This window comes from Patella vulgata, chromosome 6 (assembly GCF_932274485.2).
Source record: "Patella vulgata chromosome 6, xgPatVulg1.2, whole genome shotgun sequence".
Lineage (NCBI taxonomy): Eukaryota > Metazoa > Mollusca > Gastropoda > Patellidae > Patella > Patella vulgata.
This window is the reverse complement of record NC_065884.2, coordinates 70,838,376-70,858,471: the sequence shown is the minus strand read 5'-3', so window position 1 is coordinate 70,858,471 and position 20,096 is coordinate 70,838,376. Positions and strand designations below refer to the sequence as shown.

The 20,096-nt window shown below is 39.3% G+C and overlaps 1 protein-coding gene and 1 long non-coding RNA gene across 2 annotated transcripts in view; both read left to right on the top strand.

Annotated features, from left to right (window-relative positions):
- The window catches only part of LOC126825541 (uncharacterized), a 64,336-nt gene extending 63,168 nt beyond the window's left edge, over positions 1-1,168 (top strand). The window contains exon 5 of the long non-coding RNA XR_007682038.1: positions 989-1,168. This is a non-coding gene — a long non-coding RNA (uncharacterized LOC126825541). The remainder of the gene's footprint in view (positions 1-988) is intronic.
- A 12,571-nt stretch (positions 1,169-13,739) lies between these two features.
- LOC130013262 (toll-like receptor 4) lies at positions 13,740-16,913 on the top strand. The gene has a single exon (XM_056102075.1). The coding sequence runs from the start codon at positions 13,964-13,966 to the stop codon at positions 14,969-14,971; it is 1,008 nt and encodes a 335-aa protein (XP_055958050.1). The 5' UTR covers positions 13,740-13,963; the 3' UTR covers positions 14,972-16,913.
- Positions 16,914-20,096: the final 3,183 nt, after the last annotated feature.

The window sequence follows — 20,096 nt, the reverse complement described above, 5'->3', positions numbered from 1 at the left end:
AACAAGAACTTATCCTTAGTGGAAGTGAACGTAAAACTCCAAGAACGAAAAAACTTAAATGGAATGGGGTTTAACGTCCTATTGTTCTGCTCCGGATGGGCTAATGAAGACGGTCTTACGTCATACGGCGTGCTATGACGGGAATGTTGCCCGGGGAGTGGCACCATCGCCTACACTTATTTTGAATTCCAGCTGTTAACGGTTGTTTTACGCGCATGTCAATCCGAACAACTATACGGTGTCAAGTCGCCTGTGGGTGGGGGGTGGGGCGATAATCCGGGACAGCGGCGTATCCGATCACCAATCTTCAATCACCAACTACATCTCAATGGTTCATTCAGAAACACGCATGCCAATGCCTTTTTCATACTGTCAGAAATAGGAGGCCCAGGTGCCACTTATGACCAATGACGGCTGGTTTCGAGTAATCCTTGGAATCCACCTAGGGACATTCAAGGCCTGTCCGTGTTTCCCATGGGTATGTTTCCCTTGTGGGGGGAGGGGCGTCAACAAAATGCAGGGATGACCGACATTTTATGAGAATGATGAAAGATTACAATCTATGCCTGTAAAATATAGGTCCATTGTAGTAATTAGGCCTAGTTCGAATTGTTAGCCCATCGTTATCATCGTCTTTCCGTAAATCGAAAGGGGTGGGTGGGGTGGGTAGTCAAATGGTTAGCGCGTGTGCGCTGCATCATAAGGACTGTCATTGAGTCAACTGGCGTGGTTTCGATTCCCCGGTTGTACGTGACAAGGAGTTGGGTCGCCTGTTTAACCTCGTGGGTTTTCCTCTGGTCCACCCACTGCTAAAGACCCCCTACGCGCAAGCGAATTATTGACATAAAATTGAACCATATGCTAGTTCCGAAATGACCTAGTTTGTGTCGAGTGGACATTAAACCCCATTTCTCTCTCTCTTTCCTCCGTAATTAGAATTCATTAACTTTGTACAATTTATTGATTTTTGTTTTTGTACTATTTGCAGGATGATGAACGGTTTTGGGGAAAACTTTTTGGATCTCCAGATCAGCGGCGCTAAAAATAATACACGCGTTTTAGTGACGTCGTAGACACATCTGCTGTTGCTGTGTAGTTATATTTGATGATGTAATATATTGTATGGCAAGGGAGACAATTTGAAAATTAAAAATGGTGTAACAGCTTATCTTGTACTTATTTATTATCAAATCCCGCAAACGAAAGAGCTAATTGACCCAACCCGCCCCACCGCATTGGAACCCTTGCATTCATGGACCACTATTGGTTGTTTTAACTTATGATTGGCTGGTAGCGCATTGGAACCCTTGCATTCATGGATCACTATTGGTTGTTTTAACTTATGATTGGTTGGTAGCGCCTTGGAACCCTTGCATTCATGGACCACTATTGGTTGTTTTAACTTATGATTGGTTGGTAGCGATTATTTCTGAAATTGGATTAAATGTGGATATAAAATGAAAACGATGGGGATTAACGTCCTTATGTTCTGCGCCAACTGGGCTAATGAAGACGGCCATACGTCATACAGTGTGCTATAAGAGAAAGATTGCCCTGGCGGCGGGTTCTTTTACGTGCACGCCATTGTGTACACGGGACTTCGATGGTTCGTACCATCAGAACTGGTAGACGATGTTCCTAGTCAGTCCCCCCGACCTGCACCACTGCAGTGGGGGAAACCGCGCTGGAACATCCTAGAGAACTTTATCGGAAAACTCTGGGATCGAACCTGCAATGTTTTGGGTAATGAGCATTGGCAGCACCCACTGCGCGTACTTGGCAAAAAAGTAGGGTCCTAATTTAAACCTCATTGTAATTTCATTCCATCGAGGGCTTGGTGACGTCCAACTTTTCTCTTCCAACCAGACTAATGAAAACTCATTCGCAACTTAAGGGGGTGGGGTTGGGGGGGGAGGGAGTAACGTCTACTCGACACAAACTAGGAAATTTCGGGACTAACACATGGTTCAATTTTATTTTAATAATTCGCTAGCGCATGTGTCTTTTAGCAGTGGGAGGAAACCGGAGGACCCTGAGAAAACCCACGAGGTTAGACAGGTGACCCTACTCCTTGTCACGTACATGCAGGAAATCGAAACCACACCACTTGACCAAATGACAGACCTTAAAATCACACATGCACGCGTTAACCATTCGGCCACCCAACGCCCCGCTCAAGAACAGAAACGAATTTGGTTGACCGATATTTTAATTCCTAAATCCACCATTTTAGTCGACAACACTAGATACTGCGAGAATTATGAAATGGGGGTTGTTTAGTGGTCTTAGTGTGTGTGATTGGTGTAAACCTAGCCAGAACCGTATAATAAAATAGTAGACTATTTTGGGTTTTTTTTCAATATGGCTGTCATTCAGCAGAGATCTATGGCTAAATTTTTGTCACGGTCGCTCGCTGAGATGTAAATAAGGTTAGGGCACATGATTGTTGGCGATATTGCAGGTCAGAGTTAGGGTAAGCATGGGTCTAGGTCCAGGGTTAGGGTTGGGATTAGCGATAGCCCTGTTTACATCTCGTGACCTATGACGAGAAATTTAGCTGGCCTTATCATTTAACCAGAGATCTATTCTCAAGGATACATGGAAGCCTATTGCGGCCATGTTATAATTTCGACTTTTTGCTCAGCTGTCTTGGAAAAAATTCGCTCATATAGTCATAGCACACTGTACAGCGTACGCCCGCCTTCATTAGACATATTTGTAAAGAAAAGTAACTTGTTTGATAAACAATGCCGTTCGTGGTCTATAATAATATATTGTCATCAGGAATGTTGTCAAATAACGACATGACGTAATTAATGCGATTTAAGTTTGACTGATTGTAAATTAATGTGGATTTGGGTAGATTTTGTGGATTTGGGTAAATTTAGTGAGTTTGGGTAAATTGTGCGGTTGGTTGTAGTCAGTGAACATCGTCGCATTCTGGTCTGAGAGGCGAAGTCGAGAGAGTGGGAAATCAAGTGAGAGAGTATAAGATCGCGGGGATGTTTAAAGGCGAAGAAGCGATTCGTGGGGCGGACGTGTTATTTGGGCGAGATACTCGCATTCTGGTCCGAGGGGAGAAGTCGAGGGAGAGAGTGTGAGAACGAGAGGAATTTCAAAGCAAGCGGGTCGATGGACGGAAGTGTTCTTTGGGCGCCATCGTCTGGTCTTGTTTCTTCGTGTTCTCACACCCGCCCTCGACTTCTCGCTCTCGCCTTTTGGTCGTCGACTTCTAAACGTATCACATGGCTGCAACAGGCTTCCATATATCTGTGTGCAGAATGCTGGAGACTGTCATGCGTCAATCACATGGGCAAACCTCACTTGAAAATCCCGGGGAACCTTTCAGCTGAGCAACTTGGCATTATTCTAGTGAATGTAATGATCGATCGATATTTCTGTCATTAAAACGTTTAGAACTATTGAGGCCAATTTTGCTTGTAATAAGGTTGAACAACGTTATATGAAATGTTAGGAGAACGCTAGATCGGAGAGGGTCCTGCACATGTTAGCACATAATATGACGTCACATGTGGATTGTGGGTTAGGGTTAGGAGCTGCAGATTTCATCAGTGCTTATGTGAAGTCTTAACCTCTCCCCCAAATTCTTAAACCTAACGCACAATCCGCATATGCCGTCATATGTGCAGGACCGTCTCCGATCTAGTGTTCCCCGAAATGCTCATGATAGACGTTTCCAACTAGCAATGTTAATCGAACTAAATTGGACAGCGGTACAACTCATCAATAAACTATGTTGTAAGAATTCTATAGAAGTTATAATCAGTCCTGTTTTACGATATCGTGTTTTTGGCATGTAAAGGTACCTATAATCACATTTTATTATATCGACAACAAAATCAGGTTGCCGGAAGCGATAGAGCATCGAGTGGATGTTCTTTTATTAAAGCAAACTTCAAAAGTAAATTTCACGTCAAAGAATCCAACGTACCAAAGTAGATTACTTGTTTTGTCTATTATTTAATGAACAAAACCACTTCAAAAGAAATAAAAGAAAGTCGCTTATCAAAACAATAACAATAATACCATATGAACCAGGAAATATGCCACTCGGCAAACATCGGCATACTCCGGTATCCTACATCTAGCCTCGGCTGTATTACGGTGAGGGAGAGAGAGGGCGAGAGAGAGAGAGATGGGTTTTAACGTCCACTCGACATCAACTAGGTCATTTCGTTACTAATATATGGTTCACTTTTATTTCAATAATTCGCTTTCGCGTAGGGGTCTTTAGCAATGAGAGGAAACTGGAGAACTCGGAGAAAACCCTCGTGGGTTGGTCTCCTTGTCACGAACAACCAGGGATTCGAAACCTCAACGTCAGACCTTATGATATAACACGCACACGGTAACCATCCCCCCACACTCTTATATGACGGTAAGGGATATGTACCTACGCTTATACAATTGCGATGTGGCTACCGGTTTACTTAACAGGAAAACTTGCCGCTTTTAGAAAAAAATTCTCAAAACTGCGTCGTTTGAAGAGTTTGTAGAGTTTTGATTCCAAATGTGTCTTTTATTTAAAGAAAATCGGATAAACTTGAAAGATAAACAACTTTAGACATTGAAAGCTTTGAAGAATAAAACACTCTTCTCAGTCGTTTTCATAGACGACGCCATTTGTAATCCTGAAACTTGAAAGTAGTTCCAATGACGTAATTCGTCATACAGTCGAGGCCAAAGTTAGGGTACGGTCTGCTGAGATTTGTCGAGTGGAACCAGGAATCGGTAAGCCGCCATCTTGGAATCGTGACTTCATACGAAAAAAATCGAAGTCTTTTCATCAATGCGAATTATACAAGAAAAAATTCTGCCCAGTTTGATGTTCATCGAACATGGATTCGCGGGCCTTAGGATTGTTTTAAAAGAGCGTCGGTCCAAGAAGAAGTACAACAAGAGGAGTATGGGGGACCAGCTGCTGGTTCAACTCATAATAAACGAACCCACTGACCGGCATGTTAAGTTCTTAATTGGCTATTTTAGTCGAAAACATTAAGTATACATGTATTTCGAGAATATCGAGAAGTATATTTTCTGCTTTTCTTTAATAAAACTGAACAGGTTTAATTAGTCTTTTTGTGTATAACTGGGCTAGGATCGTATTACAAAACAGTGTACTAATTGTTGGATATGGCGGCCATTTAGGGAAGAGATCTATTCTCGAAGTATAGTAGATAGTCCTCTGTGTGCCGAATGGTTCAACTCGACTATTTGTAGTGGCTATATTTAGCCGGAGTGCGATATATCAACACCATTTAATATCATTCCACGGTCTCTAATTGTATTAGGCTCTTATTACAACTGCCTTCGCCTGGACACCAGTGGCTAAACTTATAGTCACAATTAAATTCCGTCTCCATGACAACGATCTAATTGCATAATTAGCAAGACTAATTAGCCATTTTAAAGATAATTAACCCATTTTGGCATGAAATCAGAGAAAGCCTGTTATATCTAATTAAGTATTTGTGTCAGTGATTTCTATAATTTTGTTGATTCATTTGGTGTTTCCACTGAGTAACGATGTCCAAACACGACAACTTAAAGACAGTCCGTCAGATAGAATAATTTACGATGGTGTGGCGACAATCCCATTCAGCATACAGAAAACTACCTACTTCGAGAATAGATCTCTGCCCTAAATGGCCGCCATATACAACCATTAGTATACTATTTTGTGAAATGAAATGAAATGAAAATGAAATGAAATGGAGTTTAACGTCCTACTGTTTTGCTCCTAACCTGGGCTAATGAAGACGGGCATACGCCATACAGTGTGCCATGAGGGAAATTTTGCCCGGACAGCGGCACTACGGCCTACTCTTATATCGAATTCCAACTGCCAAGGGATCTTTTACGTGCACGCCAATGTGTACACGGGACCTCGGTTTTTCGTCCTATCCGAACGACTAGACAGCTTTCCTTGTCAGCCCCTCCGTCCTGCATCACTGACAAGGGAGAACCACGCCGGAAAATCTGGATGAACTTTCTCGGCCAATGCAGGGATCGAACACCCGACCTCCAGGCTAGCGAGCTAGCGTCCTACCCACTTAGCCACGTGATCCCCTATACTATTTTGTAATGCGGTTCTAGTCCGGTTCACATTTGTTATACACATAATATTACCCTCGTAATATACTTAGTTTTTTTTTCGACTAAACTCATCAATAATTTAGGACTTAAAATGTCGATCATCTAGCTTACCGTGTGTTCTCAAGTGAGAGTGAGTGAGAGAGAGAGTGAGTGAGAGAGAGAGAGAGTAGAAACGAAGCCATTGGTTTGAATTTAGGGCAGATAGCCGCATGTTTTAGGATGGGTTTTTGAATTTGGAGAAAGTTGGAACCGATCAAGAAGACGAGAATAACATTGAGAGTGGTGAATGGCCGAATGACTAGCACGTTCGCGTGTTTTCATAAGGTCTGAGATTGAGTCAACTGGCGTGGTTTCGTTTCCCCGTTTGTGCGTGACAAGGAGTAGGATCGCCTGTCTAACTTCGATGGTTTTCTCCAGGTCATCTCCAGTTTCCTCCCACTGCTAAAGAACCCTACGCGCAAGCGAATTATTGAAATAAAATTCAAACGTGTTAGTTCCGAAAAGACCTAGTTTGTGTCGAATGGACGTTAACCCCCAACCCCCAACCCAAAACACGCCGGCACAGCCCCCCCCCCCCCCCCCGTGGCTAAGTGCGTAAAACGCTGGCTCACTAGCCTGGGCGACCTTCGGATGTAGACTATGGTCGCGACTACAGTCTGAACCAGCACCCAAACGCAAATGGCCCTAGCCATTGACTATTCAATATGGTGGCGACCATGTCAGTTGTTCCGCCTGCTATATGTTCTCCTATTTACTCATGTATTTTTAAAAACTGGATAATTTTCCATACTGCGATGTGAAAGCAAGCTTAAAATAGGTTACAAATAGGATTAGTCAATATCAGAATATTTTTTTTTCATTGGATAAATGTCACCCAACCAAGATCATTTCACACGTACATTTTTTTGTCGTGTGCCTAGATGTATTCGAATAAGATGATCCTAATCTATCAAATTCATCAAAAAAAAAAAGACGAACAAAAATCAAATTTAACATCTGTTAACATGGGCCCTATAATAACGACCAAGGTGTAAATAACATAACGGCAATCGGCAATTTTATTATATTTTTCCGAAAATCTTCTCAAGTGTCAGTTTTGTCAGCCATCTTTGAACTATCCCGATCGTGCTTAATCGCATGGTACGGCTGGTCACGACCACTGGTTGAAATAAATGTCATTCGCATGCAGATGGTTCGACTATAGTAAGAAAATCCGTGCAACCGAAGGTCGCCCTGGAGGTCGGGTGTTCGATCCCTGCATTGGCCGAGAAAGTTCACCCAGATTTTCAGGCGTAGTTCCCCCTTGTCAGTGATGCAGGACGGGAGGGTCTGACAAGGACAGCTGTCTAGTCATTCGGATGAGACGAAAAACCTAGGTCCCGTGTACATATTGGCGTGCACGTAAAAGATCCCTTGACAGTTGGAATTCGATATAAGAATAGGTCCTAGTGCCGCTGTCCGAGGAAAACAGTAGGACGTTAAACCCAATTTCATTTCATTTCATTTCTATCACCTTTTTGGGTTTCCATAATTATTTTTTTACATCACACCAGATACTGACATGTAAACCTGCCCTCCTAAATCATCAATATTCCCCAAAAAGTGACAGAAAATGTAAACAAACCACCCTGCTTCGATTAAAAAAAATAAAAAATCTTTATTATAAATTTCATAGTTTGCGTTTGATATAATCTCTTTATCGAGTGAAGGCGTTGTATAATTTCAGTAGGCCGTGTTTTCCCGGTTTCATCTAGTGAACCAAGGGAAATAACTACATTGAAACTAATGATAGATAAAGTTGTTCGCGTTCTTCTCCGCCTAACTAAGGTTACACTTGTCCTTGATAATTTTCAGCACAAACTGGCATAGTGAAGACGGTAGGGAGAGAGAAATGGGGCTTAATGTCGACTCGACACAAACTACGTCATTTCGGAAATAACTTATGGTTCAATTTTATTTCAATAATTCGCTTGTGCGTAGGGGTCTTATCAGTAGGAGGAAACCGGAGGACCCGGATAAAACCCATGAGGTTGGACAGGCGACCCTACCCCTTGTCACTAACACGCCAGTTGACTCAACGACATACCTTATGCTACAACAAGCACGCGCTAACCATTCGACAATCCACCCGCCTCAGTGAAGACATCGAAACATGAACAAGATTACACTTTAATATTAAAGCAGGAGCCCAGTAGGTTAACCTAGCTGAAAAGTGTACCAATTTTCACCTATATGGTATCAATGTATGTATATCTGGTATCATCAGAATGTAAGTCTGCCGGGTTTCTGGTGGTGGGTGTGGTATTCCACGCCCAAAATGCCATGCACCCCCCCCCCCCAACTAGTCTAGATTAGCTCAAAAGTGTACCGCATGAAAATCGCACAGCAATGTACCGTAAATTGTCAGGTATTACAAAAACACCTGAGGATATACGCTACGCTGCAGTAAGATTTTCGTGTGGTACACTTTTGAGCTAATCTAGCCTAGTTGGGGATCATGGCATTTAGGGCGTGGAATACCACCCCCACCCCTGGGCTCCCGGTCTATATGCGGGTCACTCGCGAAGTTTTAAGGAGAAATTAGCAAAACATGGAAAACCAATAAGGATGAATTTAAACTTCCCTAATTTTAATTATTTGTACTCATGTGTATCAACTTACAGGGAAGTACTTAAATACATTAAGTACCATCATACAATTTGTGGTAGATTGAGAGCCGTGGTGACTCAGTGAGTGAGATTTTGGATCTCTAACCTTGTTGTCCGGTGTTTGATCCCGGCGTAAGTCAAGAAAGTTCATCGGGATTTTCCGGCATGTGTTTCTCCCTTGTCAGTGGTGCAGGGCTGAGGTCCTGGCACGGTACAGCCTATAGTCGTTCGGATTGGAACGAAAAACTGAGGTTCCATGTACCGCTTGCGTGCACGTAAAAGAACCCTTGAAAGTTTGAATTTAATATAAGAGTAAGCCATAGCGCCGCTATCCAGGCAATAAAGACCAATCCCTAAGCTAACACCTTTATAGACTATAGTGTTTATCTTGGACATCAAGTCACTCATACATTTCAACTGTGCAATTTCTAAAATAAGTTACACAACCTCACTGGGTACATCTATCAATGATTTCATCTCAAACTTTCAAGCATGGTATCTGGGAAACTTGCTAACAAGCATTTGTATATTTAAACAAAGGATTGTGGGTTAGGGTAAGGCTTAGAGCTAGGTATTGGGTTAGGGTTAGTGCTAGCGCTTACCCTGTTTGCATCTCGTGACCTTGAGGGAAATCTGCAGGTTGCCTTCGTCAATGCATCTGACCATTAGGCCACCCCAACCTAACTTATATAAACTGGCGTGGTTTCGTATCCCCGGTTGTACGTGACAAGGAGTAGGGTCGCCTGTCCAACCTCCTGGGTTTTCGCCGGGTCCCCCGGTTTCCTCCCACTGCTAACGACTCCTACGCGCAAGCGAATTATCAAAATTAAAAAAATTAAACCATATGTTAGTCCCGAAATGACCTGGTTTGTGTCGAGTGGACGTTAAACCCCATTTCTCTCTCTCTCTCTCTCTCTCTCTCTCTCTCTCTCCAACTTATATAAACAGCTAGCACGTTTCATTGGAATTGTAAAATTATGACAAGGCTTAATTCACACCTATTAGTTAAAGGTACATTATGTAAGAAGATTTAAGTCTACATGTTACAGGCATTTTCCCAATCTGATTAAAATACAGATCTATATTTCGTTTCGTTTTTTATACTTTCGGTAGCCTACACTACATGAAGATCTGACCGGTTGTAGCGATAGGTCGCGTCAGAGGTCATACGAGCAGGTTTTGACCCTATGACGTCAGACATTTGATTAACCAATCAGCATTAATGTCACAAGTGGATTACCCACCCTTCCGTGCAAAACACGCCTAAAGCTTGCCGTAACAGACCGTTTCATTGGCTAATTTCTCACACCATTCAGAACACGTCAATGATAACACCTCTTCAAGATCCTTGTGTAGTAAAGACAAGTAAAATGAAATTTTGAACTATAAAAAACGAAACGAAATAGGATCTATGTTTTAATCAGACTGGCATTTCCTTTGGGCTCAAATGTTATATAAATTATTAATTAGACAATTAGTTACATGGCGAACCCCAAGTCAGGTCTCTAGACCATCGGAGGCTTGTGATTTTAATGGATTGAATCACAATCCCCATTATATGTTTTAATTTAGAAATGGATAATCAAGACTTTACTTGTTGTCATAGCAATTATAGCAATGGTAACCGAGACTACACTATTCTGATCAACATTCATAACTTCGTTGGAATAATGTTCTTTGAATGACATTTTCAATATTTTTCTTTTTCAGTATCTTTTTTACAATTATTATACCGAGAACTAACAGCTTTTTATCTAAATCTTGCATACAGCACCTTTAAAATATTTTTTGATAGTACATAAATATTTAATATACTATTGACCTTCTATTCCGGATACTCATATCAGTTGTGCTGTGGTTTTTAAAGCGAGCGGGCACTATCTATATGTTGAGAGGTATGCTAAGTATATAAATATTTCATAATATGGCAAGATATGGGACAATATTATGATTATACTTATTTGTTTTGGGCAAAAATGAAATTGGTCATTTCAGTGGATTTTATATGGATTTTCGGGCAATCCTACTTTTCCGAAATCTAATAGCATACTAATTTCACTTTTCTTTTAATTGCATACCACGAATTTGTACTGAATAATTGATTATGGATTAAAACATTTTGTCTGGAGCCACTCTACTTTGTGCGACATTTTTCGGGCATCGATTATTATTTGTGAATGCAGCTGCAACAGTCTGATTGGATGTTTGGAATTCAGGTAGGAATATAGTGGGATTTGCTTTGAAGTTGCTTAATTCACGGGCTAGAAAAGCAGAAAAACGCATTTGAGGTTAAATTTTCACAATTTTCTCTGGGAGCGCGAGGCCCCCATACCCCGGGACGATTGGTTGGTTGTCCGGGATTTGTGATGCAGTTAAATCACGGGCTTGAATAGCAGGAAAACGCGTTTGCAGCAGTAAAACCTTCAAACATTCATCGAGTTAGTACGCCTATGCATCATTAGACCATTTTATGTATAAATTTAGATTTATCTTGGAAAGACGACACCGGTGAAACGTGAAACCCCCTTTATAAAAGGCTTCTGGTTATCAAAACATTTAAAAGTCACGTCATTGCCAAAATGATTTAATGAATTACACCAAAAATATAATTATCGTTGATTTTATACGTATCGCCCCCTTTAAATTATATATTATTATTGGCATACTTATTCAACAGGGAAGTTACTCAAATATATGTGACGGCGTCAAGGAACATACAAGGTCTGACTATTGCTTTTATTAGCGCAAACTAGTGAGGTGTTACATCAAAATAGATGTTAATACAACCGTAATAATGCTAGCTTCCCACTATCACGATTCGCCCGAAATTTTCATTTGGGAGCGGGGCTAGGGGCGATGCTGGGAGCGGGTCTGTGGGGCTACATGGGAATCTCCACAACTTCGCCTCTGGCTGACGACCGGCCGACGTTAAACGACTTTCCATTATTCAATTAACTAACAGTTAAATAAACCTTTCGCTATAAGTAGAAGGTATAACAAAAACTTCTCTCCTAATAGTAAGTGCTGTTGGACCGCTAGAAATGATTCCACTAATGATATCTTCCGTCTTACTCCAGCCACAGTAGTGGATCGTTCTAAAATTACTGGCCTATAAAGTGACCCCAAACTGTACTGCACATAGCTTAACATATAATAAACCAATTCCCATTAAAATAAATGAGAAGCCTTACCGTATAATTGTATGATCAGATGAAATTCAACTGCTATACGAAATTATTCTCCTATTCAACTTAAAATGTCCGCCCAGCCAGAACGTCTCTTTCCATATATGGCTCTAATAGTACAAAAACGCAGTAACACTGCCTTATAAGCGACTCGATGGGCGGGATTAAGGCCTTTTATATTTGGCGAGATTTCACCTGGGTGGTGTCATGGCGGCTTGTACATTGCAAGAAATATCGCTGGGAAACAATTTTAGTGGTCCAGTCTTCACTATTTGTGATAGAATTACTTATTTCAATACAAACTGTAATGCTATGTGTTGACAATTGTACATTGAACCTATTTGTACTTGCGTAAGGAGTTTTAGTCTGTATCAATTGTAACGTTAAACACAGATTAGCGCGAAATATTGTAGCTAGGGCACCCCACGCAGACAACCCCTGTAAGTTTCTCCAGACAAACAGCACAGGCTTCACTCTAAATGAAAAACAAATAAAAGATAGCCATGCATTGACAGCATGGGTGTTGATCCAATTTGATAAGGGGATCCATCAATGAATCTGATTCTCTACGTTGTTCAGAAGCTTGGAAAATCCTTACAAAACATTAGCCTCTATCACGTTTAAAGGATTTCGGCGAAAAGGGGTGGGGTAACTCCGAATAGAAGGTCGCAGACCACTGAATATTTAGAGCGTTCCTCATCTCATGACCATAATTTGCACACCAGATTTGATCCAAACCTATTAAAGACTTCGCCCTCTATTATGTTCACAAGGTTTTTGGAAAATATAGCGTAATTTTGGAACGCTGTATATCAATAGGGTTCGTCCTCTCAGGACCCAAATTCTTTACACCGAATTCGAAAAATCAGTTACAAACTGATGTTCAACGACCTGACCGGTGCAGTCATGTTGTATGTTAAACCCCTTTTTATTTCATTTAATCTGTAGCATCCGTCTCAAAATAAATATTTTTTTCTTCAGGGAACTGTTTTGATGGTAGATCCATTCAAGATGTTGGCTGTTGTTATCCTTGCTCTTTGTTTTCCATCTGTGGCAGGTCAGGATGCGTGCTCAACCGGATTATGCCAGTGCACAGATCAGATTGCTCAGTGTTATAATAAGAACCTTACCTACATTCCAAAATTTCCCAGAAACATCATAGTAGTATACTTAAAATATAACCATCTATCTTATATAGGTCCAACTACAGTTTTAAACATTAGCAACACAAGAATATCAAGCCTACATCTACACCATAATGAAATTCGGTATATTGACAAAAATGTGTTTCAAAATCTGTCACAGGTTCGCTTATTGGATTTAACCGATAATCTACTCACCTCAGGTTTGTTGCGGAATTTATTCTCTAGTTTTCAGAGAAATAGCAAACTCTCCAAGATATCTCTCAGTAGGAATCTTTTAGAAAATATCCCACCTGATACTTTTGTTAACTTTAAATCCACGGAAAGGATAACCTTGGATTTATCTCTGAATAGTATCAAACTACTTAATATGACATCATTTAACGCAATAGAAAAATTGCAAAAATTGGACGTTTCGAATAACAAAATATCTACGGTCATCCCAGGTGTTGGCCACCATCTGCAACACCTCTCTATTTCTAATAATAATTTGGCTGCTTTACCAAACTTTTGTCTTCGACAATACTCCTTTCCAGATTTAACAATATTGCAACTAGAAAACAACAAGATTCGTAATTTCGTTCCGGAATATTTAAACTGCTTGGAAAAGCTAACAGACTTGGATGTGAGTTCAAACTACATTGACTCATTAAAAACAGATTATTTTCATTCTTTCAAGTCTCTTAGCTCGTTGTCTATCACAGAACAGAGTAGAGCATTTTATATACAGGAACGTGCCTTCAACAACAGCAAACTGCTAGTTTTAGACCTGGCAAAGAACACATTCACTACTAAACGTCTACATGAACATGCATTTTGTGGGCTGGATCGGTTAGTAAAACTAGATCTGTCTAAAAGTAATTTCTTTAAAATGGAGGAAAAACTAAGTAAAACGTTAACCCCTCTGAAATCTCTTGACGTATTGATGCTGTTAGATTGTAATTTACAGGAAATACCTTCTGTTATCAGATACTACCATAATCTCACGTATTTAGATGTTGGCTGGAATCTGATTAAATCCTGGCCAGCTAAGATCTTTCAAAGGAACATTAAATTGACGGAATTGAATGCAGGTCATAATTTAATTCAGACTGTTACAAGTAAAATGCTGCCTGAAGTGTTGAGGACAAAATTGAAAAAAATATCTTTAAATGATAACCCGTTCGTATGTAAGTGTGGATTGGTTTGGTTAATTCGATGGATTCATAGGGAACCACACAAGTTTTGGGGTTATCCTGACGGCTATAGATGTCTGAATATAACAGAGAGAATTTGTCTGAATAACACTGGAGCGTTCATCTCTGTGACAACAGTAACATGTTTTTTTATCTGTGTCATTTTTATCGCTTCTGTTATCAACAAATATATCTGGCATATAAAATACCATATTTATATGTGGAGATACAGACCTAGACAGCTGTTGGATATTGCAGAGAAACACTTTGTTCATGACGCCCTTGTTGCTTACTGTGTAGAAGATGGAGACTGGGTTTTACATGATCTTCTACCTATCGTGGAAGAAGGTGAAAACATTACGTTATGTATCCACGAAAGGGATTTTCTTGGTGGAAAACTGATCATTGATAATATCGTGCAGCACATGGAAAGCAGTCGTAAAGTTCTTGTTGTTTTGTCCAATGATTTTGCTAGAAGTAAATGGTGTCAATTCGAAATGAGTTTAGCTCAGAAATTGGTTATAGATAGGAGTATAGAGTCTGTAGTAGTAGTATTATTAGAGGATATAGAAGCAGTTAATATGAGTAAATCACTGAACGCTCTATTGAAAACTACTACTTATATCAAATGGCAAGATAATGAGAACAAAAATATATTTTGGCAAATGGTAAAAACATCACTGAAACGTCAATATGAATTATAATAAGATTAAAGTATATCGATCTGTTTACCGTAGTGGTTTCATGGTCCGTTGTTCAATCGCTACAAGAACTCCGCCTAACCCAATCTGAGACTGTATCCATTCCACATGTTCGAATACAGAAATGGAATATCACTTGTTGACTGAATTTGTACTCTACGAATATGTTTACTAGAAGTGTAAGTTCGAGCAATCTGACCTCCTCCTGTAGATATATCAATCTTTTGATGGGCCTCTTGTTAATCTGCTGAAATCCAAACAGGTAGATAATCTATTGTTGATATTGTCATAGTATTGTCTGAATTAAACAGACATTATGCAAGAGCTAAATCTGCTTTTTGTAATCCTTTCTTTAGACATGAAATGTGATATAACTTACCAAAACCATAATCAACTCTCGATTTTATCGGATGTCTGCGATATAAGTAGATTTAAATACGTTTTGTGGTCGATGCGGTTACTGTAACAATAGATAATGTTTATTATTGTAACAACGGTAGTAATGACAATAGTGGCTTTATTTGTATTGCCGATATCTAGGCTAGGAGTGAAATAATCTGAATGAAATTGTCAGTATATTCTCTTTTCATTATCTATATTTTAACTATTTTAGCAGTTTGAGAACATCGTAGCGTTATATTGTGAAAAATGTAAATGACAGACACAATGTATGTATGATATAGTGTGGCAAACCTAGTTTCATTTTGTTAGTATTGTTTTATTTATAGTCTGTATAAATAGTCGAGACAAATAACATATATAATTAGATTTAAGTCACTGTAGTTATATATTATAGTGAGGGACTATATTTTATAATATGTTAACCTTATGAATACGGATCAAGCTCACCAATTATTTCTACGCCGTCATCCAGTTTGTGTATCTCAATCTCAAGTTTGTCATGGGCAGGAGGTTGCCACATGTTGCTCCAACGAAAATTTAGGGGAAAAAAGCAAGGCCTCAGAGGAGAGAATTAACATGGGGAAATCATTGGTGATCTGTGGTCATATTATTTGTATTATTATCTCCCTTTACTTAACTAGCTGAATTTAAATGTCTAGAATGCGATTATAATTTATATGCATATCCTACGACATATTTAACGTAACTAACATGCATTTTTGTATGTCAACTGTTAAATAATGTTGAATTAATATTGTTTACAATGCAAACTTTGTTTGCTTACAGTACATATAGTTTATAATTTTGCATGACCCGGGAACGAAAACTCAAATACATTGCCATCGTGTCGCTTCAGCCTGGGTCAGTTGTTCCCACTGTGATATCCGTCTCCAGGGCATCCTTGGTTTCCTCAGTGGTCTCATTCCGTTCTATACACTGGGATAATCGTTAGGGTCTCCACATTTCAAGTTATCGGCCCTGGTCTTGAGTCTACAAACCAAGCCAAAAAACAGACAGTTTACAAACCAGTCTTACTAATGAAACGGACTTCGTTTCGCGTTCGTTATTTATAAGGGTAGATAAACCTATTCATGTCCATTTACTGAATGATTTATGTAAATAATGTATATATTTATAATTCATATATATTTTAATGTAATATCAAAATCTGTAGTATGTTTCGCCCATTTCAAACATGTATAAAATGTATGTGTTTTACTTTATTATAATTATTACTATTCGTTCTTTATCTGAAATTTTTCTAAACTATTTCCATTGTGTTATGTTTGTTATTATTGAACATATAGTTGGTAATTTAGCGTGTGTTGTGTGGTAGTGTTTTACCTATGTAATTTGTGCAGATCAATCGCTGAAGGTACTCTGGCCGATACCAGATTGTGAAGGATTGATTATTGATATTACGAAACCGCCAAATCAAGACACCATTCTCAATACAACTCTTCAAACTATATTATGTAAATATCTGTCTGGTCTACATTTACATATAATATAAATATTGTAATTTGACGTAAATAAATACACATTTAGCATAATTTGACCTTCTATTGTTTTTTGCTTGGGGATATTTGAGGAGAATTAGACTACCTGCTGGCTAATGTTTAACCTTGTCTCTTGAAGGGGAGTCTTTGCGTTTTGCTTTTTGACCCGATGAGAGTTACTTCCCTTTGTCAACTTCCTTTGTAATTAACGATTTATGTGATTGGTTGATAAATATAGCACAATTATCAACGGCCGATAACTTGAATACGTTCCACTCCACCCTCCCCCGCCCCCATGGATTAACCCAGGGGTTTGAGGGGTAGAACGGAATGAGACCACTGAGGATACCGAGGATGATAACTGGGGTGGTTTGAGTAGAATCGTTTCTAATTAAACACAATGCATCTGTTTGGGTAGTTATACATGACTGGCTTTTACTTTATTGGGTAAGTTGTACTTGGCTGGGTTTTAGTATGTTGTATAGTTGTTGGGTTTTAGTATATTGGGTAGTTGTACTTGACTGGATTTTAGTATATTGGGTAGTTGTGTCTGGCTGGGTTTTAGTTTATTGGGTAGTTGTATTTGGCTGAGATTTGTTCATTCGGTTGTGTACTTGACTGGGATCTTTACCCCTTTTGTAGGTTTCTTAGTGTTCATTTGACTATAGTGATTATATTGTAGCAATGAAATAAATATATTTCGTTTTGTTTTTTTCTAAAATTCAAATTTCGTTTTACTGGTCTTTACTACATTATAGATCAGTATTTTGATTAGACAGGCCAGTGATTTTCCTGTAGGCTTCTAGCTTATTATAATGGGTGTGGTAGACATGTTAGGGCTCCCTATGGATTGTGAGGCACTTAGTTGTAGATTTTCCTACGGCTGTCTAGTCGTTTTGATTGGACGAAAAACAGAGGCCCCGTCAACACATTGACGTGCACGTAAACGATATAAGTGTACCCCCTCCCCCATCCCACACACCCCAAAACGGCCGCAAACGTGATAGTGGAAACCTAGCATTAAGACGACTGTATTAACATCTTCTATTTCTATGTAACGCCTCACTGGTCTGTACGAATAAAATAAACAGTTAAACCTTTTATGTTCTTTAACCTCGTCAAAGAGATATGTGAATAAGGTCCTTGTTGAATAAGTATGTCAATAATAATATATAATATAAAGAATACGGTATGTGAAATTATATACGTATGTATAACATCAACGATAAATATATGGTTGGTGTAATTCATTATTTATACATTTGGAACATGACGTTACTTTTAATTTTCGATAACCAGAAGTCTTTTATGAAGGTTGTTTCATGTTTCAGCGGTGACCTCTTACCAAGATAAATCTAGAAATATCAGATAAATTTATACCAATAGGCGTACGAGCTCAATGAATTTTTGAAAATTTAACTGCCGCAAACGCTTTTCCTGCCATACCAGCCCGTGAATACAGTAACTTCAACGTGGTTCAATATAGCCTACCTTAGGTGACTTACCTGCATCCCAAATCCCAAACAACCCTTATCAAATAGGGTATGGGGGCCCCGAGAACATTTAACCGCAAATGCGTTTTTCTGCTAATCTATCCCGTGAATTAAGCAACTTGAAAGTTTGCAACCGAAATCCCACCCTATGTCGATCCGACTTCCACCCATCCAATCAGACGGTTGCAGCTGCATTTACAAATAATAATCGATGCCCGAAAATGTCATTCGCGAAGTTTTAAGGAGAAATCAGCAGGATGTGAATCACCAATATGTATGAATTTCAACTTCCCTAGTTTTGATTATTTGTAAAGGCTTGTAACTTATAATGTATAACGATGTACACGGAAGAATTTTAATACATTTATCGGGGGCTGTGGTGACTCAGTAAGTGAGACGTTGGATCTCTAACCTTGTGGTTCAGTGTTCGATCCCGGTGTGAGCAGAGAAAGTTCATCGGGGATTTCCGGCGTATTTCTCCCTTGCCAGTGGTGCAGGGCCGGGGTCCTGGCAAGGGACAGTGCATGGTCGTTCGGATTGGAATGAAAGACCGAGGTTCCATGTCTTGAAAGTTTGAATTCAATATAAGAGAAGCCCATAGTGCCACAGTCCAGGTAAATAGGACCAATCCCCAATAAGCTTACATATTTACATATAGACTATAGTGTTTATCTTTGACATCAAGTCATTCATACACTTTGATTGTGCAATTTCTAATATAAGCACCTCCTCACTGCGTACATCTATCAATGATTTCATCTCAAACTTTCAACCATTCTATTTGGGAAATTTGTATATTTAAAAAACAAACTCGTTTTAAAGGAATAAACTTTTAAATCTGGGAATGTATCGTTAAACCCTGGCGACATAGCTGCTGCATGGTAGTCAAGCTTCGTTCTCTGCCAACCCATGTTTTCGATGTAAGATGAATATATAGCTGTCATCAGTATCTAGATTATATAAATGTTTAACGTCCGCTTCCACCGAGGGTAAAATCGTAGAATTTCCTTATTTTATTATGCTTAGTGTATGTCCATGGGTCTTGCCTGTCGGTGCGTGGCGGGGGTGGGGCGTCAGAATAACGATGGCGCAGGTATCTTTGGTGTAGTAAGAAACCAGAGTACCCGTACTAAATCCATATGTTCACACCAGGGATCGTAACCACGACCGGAAACTAGACATTAATTTAAACTTCCCTAGTTTCGATTATTTATAAAGGTTCAGTGATTCATATATTGCTGTTTAAAATGACACATCATGTCTTTAAAGATTGCAGGCATTTATATTTAAGAATTAACGCTGCATATTACAGGCCTTTCTTTTAGGCTCAAATGTTATATAAATTATTAATGAGACATTTATTCACATGACGAACTCTCTTGACCATCGGATGATTGTGATTTTAATGAACTGAAACACAATCGAAATGGATAATCGAGGCTTTACGTGTTGTAAAAGCAATGATAGCAATGGTAACCGTCACTACACTTTCAATATATACCGTTTTCCTTATCTATTTTAAAATCGGTATATCCGAGAAGAATCAACTCTTTATGTAAATCTTACATACTGCATCTTTAAAGTATTTTTTTTATATTTTCTGTTGATCTTCTATTCCGGTTACTCATATCAGTTGTGTTGTAGTTGTGTTAGCAAACGGACAACTGTTCGATCTCTATGTGTAGAGGTAAGCTTAGTGCATATCAATCATCTATTTTAAAATCAGTATACCGA

Coding starts and splice junctions, on each gene's coding strand:
- LOC130013262 (XM_056102075.1), top strand. CDS start 13,964: ATGGAGGAAAAACTAAGTAAAACGTTAACCCCTCTGAAATCTCTTGAC.